The 11,431-nt window shown below is 34.6% G+C and overlaps 1 protein-coding gene across 1 annotated transcript in view; it reads right to left on the minus strand.

The window, feature by feature from the left end:
- LOC144965329 (uncharacterized) overlaps positions 1 to 11,431 on the minus strand; it is a 123,061-nt gene that overhangs the window by 8,659 nt on the left and 102,971 nt on the right. The window contains exon 2 of the mRNA XM_078900568.1: positions 9,378 to 10,419. Coding sequence (XP_078756694.1) covers positions 9,378 to 10,190 — 813 coding nt within the window. The 5' untranslated portion in view covers positions 10,191 to 10,419. The remainder of the gene's footprint in view (positions 1 to 9,377; positions 10,420 to 11,431) is intronic.

Here is an 11,431-nt window from a genome sequence, read left to right on the forward strand (position 1 = left end):
GTTCACCACTAACATTAATTGATAATATTAGTATCAGTATATTGGCGTAACTTGGCGAGATTTGTAGACTTACCCGCCAGGTCTGTCCGGACATGGGTCAGTTGATGACATTCTACGAAAGTGTGATTTTGGCCTGTGATTGAAGGTATCACAGTCATAACGAACACAACTTAAAATATTACGCCCTTCCGCTTTAAAAATAAACAATTTTTTTTTAATTCCCTTTATTCATCCCATTAGGGAAATTTGCCTCTCGGGTCTTTTCCAAGGGAAGATTGGAAAAACCCTGGCGTCAGCCGCAGTGCAGCGCCGCAAATTAAGCGAGGGCGAGGTGACGTTCAAGGCCACACAGAGCAGCGGCGGGTGATCGAACCCGATATCTTTCGGGCGCGAAACAAAGACTGTACCGCTGAGCCACGCTGCTTTCCTTTATCGTTAGATGCTGTCGCCACTATCAAACAAATTGTCTACCTATTGTTATTATCATTATTATTATTATTATTATTATTATTATTATTATTATTATTATTATTATTATTATTATTATTATTATTATTATTATTATTATTATTATTTATTCTTGTTTTTCAACTCGAAAGTAAAGAGTGTTTACTGCATACTGAACCACAATTTATAAATAGCCCTTTGTATCGTAAGGACTGTGTCACCAGACATCATCATCACGCAGACTGTGCCGTTAATAGATTTCTTCAATACAACGTGGGGATTTCGTGTCTTTGCCGGCCTGTCTGGCTATCGATCAATCACAGCAGAGGGGGGTGAATGACATTTCAATGCTGGTTAAATCATCCTGTCAAATCGTGTTCCTCATCAACAACTACCACCCCATGCGTGATTGAAAATGAAATGAAATGAAAGAGGTAACTACCACCATTCACCAAGGCATCAATTAGAAATGAGACGGGGTTCCAATAGCTCAGTGGATAGAATGTCACAGGTTTTAGTTCCCTATTTTTTTTCTGGGTTTTTTTTTTAACGTGCAAATGGACTCCAAGTATGCTTGTGTCTGTTCGTTAGTTGACTTTGTAAATATTAGATAAGGATTTGCTCATACTATTTTTCGGTTTTCTTTCATTTCATTTTAATTATCTATAAATTATCAATTAAAATATGCACGTCAAATTATTTATTTATATTTTTAGCATTATGTTCTGTGAAAGAAGATTCTCAAGATGTATCTTGTTCTTTTCCTCTTCATCTTCGTCCCTCTCTCTTTTTCTTCTTGTTCTTCTTCTTTTCTTCTTCTTTTTGTTGTTGTTGTTGTTGTTGTTGTTGTTGTTGTTGTTGTTCTTCTTCTTCTTCTTCTTCTTCTTCTTCTTCTTCTTCTTCTTTCTTTCTTCTTCTTCTTCTTCTTCTTCTTCTTCTTCTTCTTCTTCTTCTTCTTCTTCTTCTTCTTCTTCTTCTCTTCTTCTTCTTCTTCTTCTTCTTCTTCTTCTTCTTCTTCTTCTTCTTCTTCTTCTTCTTCTTCTTCTTCTCTTCTTCTTCTTCTTCTTCTTCTTCTTCTTCTTCTTCTTCTTCTTCTTCTTCTTCTTCTTCTTCTTCTTCTTCTTCTTCTTCTTCTTCTTCTTCTTCTTCTCCTTCTCCTCCCTCCCTCCCTCCTCCTCCTCCTCCTCCTCTTCCTCCCCCTCCTCTATCACCCCTTGTAAAGGAGAAGAGATATCAATCTGAATGTGGATTAAGATAACGAGCATCGAAATGTTTCATGGAATCGGGTTATGTCTCAGTGTCTTCAATTGTCAAAAGGAGTAGATTACAGAGTCGTTTCGGGTCCAAATTCCTTTTTTTCTCTACTTCATGTTTATCAGGTCTTTTAGAAACTTACTACACCTAAAATGCTGCCACCCCCCATCCCTACTAATTACAGGTATCAATGAGCGCAACACTGTTATCAACATCATAAGATTTCTTAATCTATGAACATGTTATTCTGGATTTTCTAAATTTGCAAATTGACTTGAAGTATGCATGTTGGTTAATAATTGCCTTTGTGGTTATAAAATTTTAATGTGCTACCTTTGTTTTGTTTCATTTCTTTATATCTATTTATTTATTTTTATTTATTTGTTGCGTGTTAACTTATTGACTAGCATTTTTTTTAAAACATTTGCCAACCTGCCTTTTGTTGTTTTATTGTTTTGTTTTGTTTTTAAATGTTTTACAGCGTTTGCGACATAAAGACAGCCATACAGATAGATAAATACATGGATAGATAGACGTACAGACAGAGAGATAGAAAAATGGAGATATATATATATCTCAAATGCATCAAAGAGAAAGCAAAGAAAGTCAAGATAGTGTCTAGGGATACCAAAAAAATAGACATTAGTTCCTTCAAAAACAATCTGTCAGAGGAACTAGGAAGAATGGATATACCATCAGCACAGAAAACAGACGAGGTACTGCGCAACGTCATCGACAGGCATGCGCCAAAGACAACTAGAATAATAAATTCCAGGAAACCGTCTCCGTGGTTTAACCAGAGTGAAAAAACTGCCAAAAGGGAAAAAAGGAATGCAGAGGCATCGTGGAGAAAATCGGGCCTTGAGATTGACCGGCTGATATATATAGCAAAAAAGCATAAGTATAAAACCACCTGCAAAAGAGCAAAAAGAAACTATTATAACACAAAACTGTCATCAGTGAGGGACACTAAGGAATTTTTCTCTGTTTCAAAGGAACTTTTAGGGGAAGAAAAGGGCATGTGTCTACCCACTAATATCCCGGTAGAAAAGCAGCCGGATGCATTTTCAGATTTCTTTTCGGGAAAAATATCGAAAATTCGGAACAATTTGGACCTCGTGCAAAATGAAGATATAAATTTCCACCCTTTTTCGGGTTCACAGGGATTCTCTTGTTTTAAAGAAACAACTGAAGAAGAAATTTCTAAAATAATTTTTTCATCTTCCTCGAAGTCATGTGATTTAGATCCTTTACCAACTAATATTTTGAAATTATGTCTTCCTGAATTGTTACCTTGCATAACTTATATTATAAATCAGTCACTTATCTCAGGACAAGTCCCAGATATCTATAAACATGCAATTGTAAAGCCTCTCATAAAAAAGCAAAATCTCAATGTAAATGACCTTAGTAACTACCGTCCCGTCTCAAATCTGCCATTTCTTTCTAAAATCCTTGAAAAAGTTGTACTCAGACGTCTTTCACAACATCTCCATGAAAACAATCTATGGGAAAAATTTCAGTCAGCTTATCGTTCTTACCACAGCACAGAAACTGCTCTGTGCTGTGTTGCGAGTGATTTGCTTGATGTTTTAGATAAAGGTTCTGTTTCTCTTCTGACATTGTTAGACCTTTCGGCGGCGTTTGATACTATTGATCACGGTATTCTCATTAAACGACTTAATATAACCTTTGGCTTGTCTGGGACTGTCTTGCAGTGGTTTGAATCTTATTTAGATGGCAGAAAGCAACAGGTTATGATTTTAGATAAACTTTCTCGTCAACATACATTGTCTTTTGGTGTTCCTCAAGGCTCTGTTTTGGGTCCAATTCTTTTTGTTTTGTATACTTCTCCATTATCTAATGTCATCACTGGTCATGAGCGGCGCTATCATCTCTATGCAGATGATACGCAACTTTATGCTACTGATAAAACTAAAAATCTCGAAAATATTGTGAAACGTGTGGAAGAATGTGTGACGGATGTGAAAGAGTGGATGGATGCAAACAAGTTGAAAATGAATGAGTCAAAAACAGAAGTGATGATTGTGGGAAATAGAGGGCAGTTGAAGGTGAATGATGGTTTTGAGGTGTTGATTGGGGTGAAAAGATCAAAGTTTCAAAGACTGTGAAAAATTTGGGTGTCTATTTTGATTCAGAAATGAAAATGTCAGCTCACATTTCTGCTCTCTGTAAATCTTTATACTTTCAATTGAAGAAAATCAGTTCGATCCGTCAGTATATTGCAATTGGAACATGTAAAACATTGGTTGTTTCCCTCATTTTTTCGAAACTAGACTATTGTAACTCGCTGCTTGTCAACTTGCCTCAGGCTTCTATTAAACAATTGCAACTACTGCAAAACAGTGCAGCAAGATTAGTTTTTGGCAAAAAAAAATTTGATCATGCAACCCCTTTGTTGGCCTCTCTCCACTGGTTGCCCATTGAAAAGCGCACATATTACAAAGCAGCGTGTCTTGTTTATAAGTGTTTGGCTGGTATAGCACCGGCATATCTCACAGATCACGTGGTCATGTGTAAATTTGAAAATTACACTTTAAGATCATGTAATGACCAAACGAAAATTTCGGAAAAAAGATCAAGAAAAAAATTTGGTGATAGATCGTTTGCTTGTTTCGGCCCCAAGATTTGGAATGAACTACCACGTGGTCTGAGGGAGTGCAAGTCTTTACCTACTTTTAAAAAGAATCTCAAGACACATTTTTACTGTATTTGTTTTTCTTGACTCTATATGAATCCTTGATTTGGCTATGAATTGTTATTGTTGTTATTATTTTATTTTTTTATTTTTTCACTTAAAATTGATATTTATATTGTAAAGTGCCCAGAGCTTGTGTTTTACACGAGAATGAGCGCTATATAAATGTGCATTATTATTATTATTATATATATATATATATATTATATATATATATATATATATATAAATATATATATATATACATATGTATGGAGATAGATAAATAGATAGAGTGATAGATGGATGGATTGAAATGTAGGACAGAGAGAAGTGGAGGTGAAGAGAGGTGGCAGGGATAGTGAGGAAGAAAGTCGACAGGGAGAGAGAAATAAGAGAGAGAGAGAGTGAGAGAGAGATAGAGAGAGAGAGATAGATAGATAGATAGATAGATAGAGAGAGAGAGAGAGAGAGAGAGAGAGAGAGAGAGAGAGAGAGAGGGAGAGAGAAAGAGAGAACATTCAACCAGAGTGCGTGAAAGCTGTCAGATCCAATTAATAGCGGCTAAAATAAGGCAGCGAATGTAATTACAATTCCATGTCATTTTTGCCACTGGAGTCAATAACAAATCAATGGGAATATTTTCACAGCCTGTTTAGCTTTTTTTATATCCTTTTTATTTTATTTATTTGCTTTCGTGCTCTGGAAAACGCATATATAAAACTTTGGCCATAAAACTCGTCCTTCCAATATCGATTGGTTAAAACGACTCTGATCTTGTCAAAAGCTTCATAACCTGGGTCTTATCGAGTTACGTACTTACCACGTTTGAATGTTTTTGACAAGATGATGGCCAGTTTTTATTGATTGGTTTTTGAAGGATGTTTTTTGACCAAAATTTTAATACATATTTTTTCATAGTACTTAAGTATAGTTTGAGTGGTGTTCATGTTTCCAATTGTTTTGAAAACGGTGCCATGAAAACACGATAACAATCTGTTCATAAAGACACTTGAATCAAACCGGTGTCATGTCGACTCATTTGGATGTTGAAAGATTGAATTAAGTATTCACCAAGAATACCATTATCAAGACCTAGGATAAGTTTATTTGTCTTTTATTTTAGGAGAAATATTAGAGTTGTTTAAAGAGCGATAGAGCAAAAACACTTTTTGATTTACAAGTCACCTTACGTCACCGTTTTGAAGCGTTGGGTCACATTTTACAGCACATGGTGTTTTTAGCGCTAACTGCAACGGCTGAATTTTTGCTTGTGCCCTTGTTTTGTTTTGTTTTTCCTTGTATATTGCTTTTTTTTATAATATATGGTTTTTCTTTTCTTTATCATCAAATAATCATCAAGTCAGTCGGACTCCCCCCCCCCCCTTTCACAAACTTCCGGTTAGTTTCTAATTTGTTACATTTTATCGTTCCAATCACTTTTGATTTTTAAAATGTTATCTTTAGAGCATTTCAACTAGTACATGCATCTTTTCACTGAAACCTTTTCTTCCTGCTAGATTATTCCAACCCCCCCCCCCCCCCCCCACTTCTTCCCTCCCCCAAATCCAAAAGCAAACGTTAGTCACCTTAAAAGAATGAAAGATATCAATACAATTTTAGAGAAAAAAAATAATATATATGTATGTATGTTTAAGTGACTTATTAGGGAGCAGGCACTGATATAAGATAAAAGTGTGAAAAGGTGTGTATGAACCAGTGAAAAAAATAACATTCCTCCACTGGTGTTCAAACCTCATACCTTCAGGGTATTTTTTCTAGTAATTAGTCTTCTTCTGCTTTGTTTCGTATTGTTTTATACAAATAGTTTTGAATCCTAATACAGGGCCTATGACTTCTGTTCACGAGCTAGAATTAATTTGGTTGCTTTCTTCTTTAAAGTTGACGGAATATCTAAACAAATGTGTCAGTAAATAGGAAAAGGTATTTCTAACATAAAAATTGAAATCCTTTTCTGCAAAAAGCTTCAGCATGTGGTAAGTTAACCTTTAAGTTTTCTGGTTTTGAATCCGATAAAATGAGAGTTTTAAAATACAATAGTATTTATATAATAATCTGAAATTTATTTATATTACAACGCTTTTCTTATGGCACAGCTCAAAGCACATGATATGTGTAATGAATTTTAAAGAATTAGCCTAAAAGGCGTGATATAATTTTTATCCACTACAACGTAGTATGTTCTAATCCCAATCAATATTGTCCCACGATTCAACCAAATGTTATCACAGTAAACCGACACGTCTACTAATATAAGGGGAATAACCGCTGAATTGTTTTAGATCTTATTTGACTAACACGATGGTGTCCTATGATTGAGATTCTGGGGAACCTGACAAGCTTGCCGAGTTGTAATCGATTTTTTGACTTTTTTCTGAGAGTAAATCTACACCACCGATAGTTGACTTGTGTCCTTTCTTCTTTCATTGAAAAGAAAATCTCACGATTTTCGATGCTTTAAAACTTATGATCTATCAAATAAAATTGGCATTTGGTATGTTACTGTTGTCGTTTTTTTGCGGGTGTCACTGATGTTGTGATCACTAAGTCCTTTTGGCGTAGTAATAGACATTGTGAGATTCTTTTATATGTCTTCGGTTTTCTAAGAGCTAGATTTGTGGTTGCCCGATGCTGTTTCAGTACGTATTTCATGAGACAAAACAAAAGCGCTAAATGGGATGGAGCCAGCAGGGACTTTTTGGAGAAATACTCAGGTCAGTAATGATTTAGTACTAAGAAATAGTAAAAAGTACGATTAATTATATATTATCCGTATTTTTCTGCTTGTGATCGTCTAATAATATTTACACGTATAAACGTTGTTATCTTTTTCCGAATGATAACTCCCCTAACAAAAATATTTCCATATCCACTATTCATAAATGCCTGGATGAATTTCTCTGATTCCTTTGGTTGCTTTTAAACAAACAACATGTGATCCCATGACTCGATTTCAAATTGAGCGTCGTCTGCAAAAATGCGCAATCTATTATGTTCTTCTGCCCAATAAAATCAGATGTCAGATTTTCCTAAATAGCTGTTTTCCTTGCATCCACTGCCCCCAAACGCCGCCTGCTAACATCTAACTACACGAGCGCTGAAGAGATAAGTTTGATGAAGGATGCTTCATGTGCAATAAACTATTCCAATTCAATATCTCGAGTAGTTTTGTGGTACTGTCCGTTGTAGGTCAGTGCTCCATTCAACCATTGCTTGTTTGATATAATATAATTTTTTTTAATGAATAGCACCTTGGAATTGAAGACTTCAGTACATTTTCATGATTTTAGCTAAATTAAAGCATAATCACACCGGTTAATTAACCAGATTTTTCATGATCACATAATCTAAGTCCCCTAACTCAATATTACAATTTTCTTTTTTATTTACTCTACATAGCCTTATCCAAATTTTAACCTCCATTTTTTTTTCCAACTAACTTGCTGTGACTTAAGTACTTTTAGCACTATGCTCTTCAATTAAATATAGAAGGAACGACATTGTCGTCACCTTTGTTATTGTTTTAAGACAGTCATTGTTGAGTACTTCTCACTAAATTGTATCAATCAGACTATGAACGTTTATGGTTACGCATATTTGTGTGTGTTGGTAAGTTATATCCGGCTGGCGATTGTTGTGGGTTTTTAAAAAACTAAACGCAAAGCATCAATATAAATATACACATTTATTCTATATACATAAATATATATATATATATATATATATATATATATATATATATATATATATATATATACTGTGTAATATATATATATATATATATATATATATATATATATATAATGTGTGTGTATGTGTGTGTGTGTGTGTGTGTGTGTTCGTGAATCTCATTACCACCACGTTTTGTCATAGATATAGCTTCAGATAACGGTGCAATATATTGAGCAGAATTTTACTCTCCCAAAAAAGTATGTAATCGTCCCTCTAGTAACTAAATAAGCAAAACCAATCACAAGACTAGGACACGGATTGTAGCAAGGCACCAATAAAGACGTTGCAGAGAATGGATGGGACCGTAATTTGCGAGGATTGAGCGGGCGATGAGGAAGATCGACCTGGCCATAACTAGATAGATAGTATGACGTGGGGTCCGTGCTGGTAGTAAAAATAGCCTCCTTTTCGACGGCTAGAAACTATTGTGATGAATTCTAGAGGACCTGGAACTCAATAAATGTCACTGGTACTAATCTAAACCCACTTACATGTTTCTATTGAGCGGTGAGGTTTAGTAGAAAGAGGACATGCCTTTAATGTTTACGTTATAAAAGCTATAGTGATAGAATGTGGCTGTCGGGAATAGTAATGCTTTTGTTAACAAATCATTAATTAAAGTATAATGTTTATATTCTAATTCTAACTTTTCTTGTTAATCTATTTATTCTACTTTTCTGGAACTTCTCCTCCTCCTCCTCCTCCTCCTCCCCCTCCTTCTCCTCCTCATCCACCGCCTCCTCCTTTTAAATTCTGCTCCTCCTTTTCTTCTTCTTCTTCTTCTTATTTTCCTCCTCGTCCTCTTCCTACTTCTCTTTAGTCTTCTCTCTTTTGTTCTATTTCTATCATACCTTTGTTGCCCTTGTTTTTCCACAAAAAGAATTCCTCATTATTTACTTTTGGGACAGATGAAAGCTAAAATCAGTTTGTTTGTTTTTTTTTTTTTTGTTTTTTTGCAGCATATGCTTAAGTAAGAAGCATGGCTGGTGAAGAATGATTTGAGAAAATCTAAGACAATAAAACAATACTAGTATTATCTCTAGACAGTTTAACGAAATGCCTAATCGTAAAATAAGGGTATAATAAAAACGATTGGCAACTGATGAATAGTATCATTGAATCAAGTCATTTAAATTATGATGACCTCAAATGAAGTGTTTTTGGAATCATAGAAACACGTAACCAACCATCTCAATGCTCAAATCTAATATTTTAAATAACTTACCCCAAAATCTGCAACACAACCATCAGTGATAACTGCATCCAGCTGTGACGGGAAATCTGGATCGTCAAGAAACACGCAGCCCTGAGCAACTTCCTCCAAAGACTGGAGTCTCAGCACTCTTCTCTTTGTTTTCCTTCTTTGAAATAATCCAGTCGGTGACACCGAGCGGTAATATCCGATTCTGGGAGACGAGTCTCCCTCGGAAACTCGCGAACAATCTTCATCAAGACTCCATGACCCGAAGCTCTTAGGGCTTTCAGAGGTAGATCTACTCTTATTGTCCCCTTGAGTCGAGGATTGTCGAGAGAAGCTATCAGCAGTAAAAGAAACTTTGCGATGACGACTTGACTGTTTTCCAGTGTCTTCTGTGTTACCGTGTTGTATTTTAAGGCTTGTTGAAAGAATTCCTCTTTCGGGTGAAAGGCTTGATCGTGTAGATCCTGGTGGTTTGTCATTTACGTCGTATGGAGTTGTTGTAAGCTGATTCGTGACTTGCTTACTTTCTTTAGAGGCTGATTCCGTGTTGGCAACACTTGAATCCAGCTCGATATTTTGTGAAGCCATTGTTGTTTTCGTTGCATTGGATTGAGGAGGCTGGGATGGTTTTGATTTCATAATTGCTTCGTTGATGTGTTTGTCACACTCCATGGGGCTGCCTGCTGGCGACTCCGAGGATGAAACTCGGTCTTGGGCTCGGAGAAGTGCGAGAGACGTTTGTCGCTTAGTTAGTAGCTCTGGCGAGTTTGAAATGCAAGGGGTTCTCTGCAATACCTTAGCACATGGAAGAGGATGGGTGTTCTTTTTCTCCTCCATGATAGTAGTATCTTTTAATGAGCGCGCCAGTTACGTGTAGTTTTGTGAAAATGGCCAAAATAGGTCATTAAGTTTATTTTGTTCTTGTTGCCAGTGATCAGTTCCACTTGACAGGTAAACTAATTTTCTCAATGGAATACTGACGAAATTAAGTACACCTTGATGCTCTGCCTTGGAGTTTAGGACAAGTATAGTCTATCTGCTTCAGAGCAGAAATTGCGCTTGCAGTCTGAAAAAAAACCCAACAAAATGAATATTACCCGATAATTATAGTTATGACATTAACATGTTTTGATACCGATAGTCATAGATAAGTGTGCGACTCATGAACTGATTTTAAATTTAAAAACTGAATTAATTAAATGTTTTCATCATTGCAAGATATATTTCCATTCATTTGACTCAGGTTTGAATGAACACCCGTTCTATGCATTGATGTCTATCATAATCTATGCGCAAAAAGGATGTCTAAAGGAAGATGTGGACTTGAAGGAACAAGAATATGGTTCCACATTTTGACCCGGGAGAATAAATGATTTAATTTGATGCTCATTGGGCCTTTAAAATGTATATAAAAGCGCCATATCACTCTCCAAATTTATCTAATTTCTAAGTTTTATTGTTGAAATCATTCTTAAATGTTGTTTTTCATTATGAAATTAATTTTATTTTACTTTTACTTTTAAATTATTAGGATTTAATGCTCTTTGCAATGCTCTCTAAAACCCGGATTTATTCATGCAGCAGTTTGTAATCTCTTCGTTGAACATAAAGCATGTCTTCAAATATTCCATTGAACAGGACCTGATCAAATAGAAAGGGAGTATACAGCTATTTTTATTTAAAATGGCGGTAGTATCTAAAGTGTAAATACGGTAAACACCAATTGTTTTGTTAATATTCATAATTCTGCTGTTGTTGAAATAACAATGAAAATATTGAGTAATGATGATAATGATATAGAAACGGGTAGTGATACATAATAATAGTAATGATAATATTAATAATATAAAATATAATAATAATAATAATAATAATAATAATAATAATAATAATAATAATAATATAATAATGATTATAATAATAATAATAATAATAATAATAATAATAATAATAATATAATAATAATAATAATAATAATATAATAATGATGATAATGATAATAATAATACTAATAATAAATAATAATAATAATAATAATAATAATAATAATAATAATAATAATAATAAATAATAATAAT

The sequence above is a fragment of the Berghia stephanieae genome, chromosome 1 (genome assembly GCF_034508935.2).
Source record: "Berghia stephanieae isolate SIO BIC M18660-M18661 chromosome 1, UCSD_Bste_1.3, whole genome shotgun sequence".
In the NCBI taxonomy this organism is placed as follows: Eukaryota; Metazoa; Mollusca; class Gastropoda; order Nudibranchia; family Aeolidiidae; genus Berghia; species Berghia stephanieae.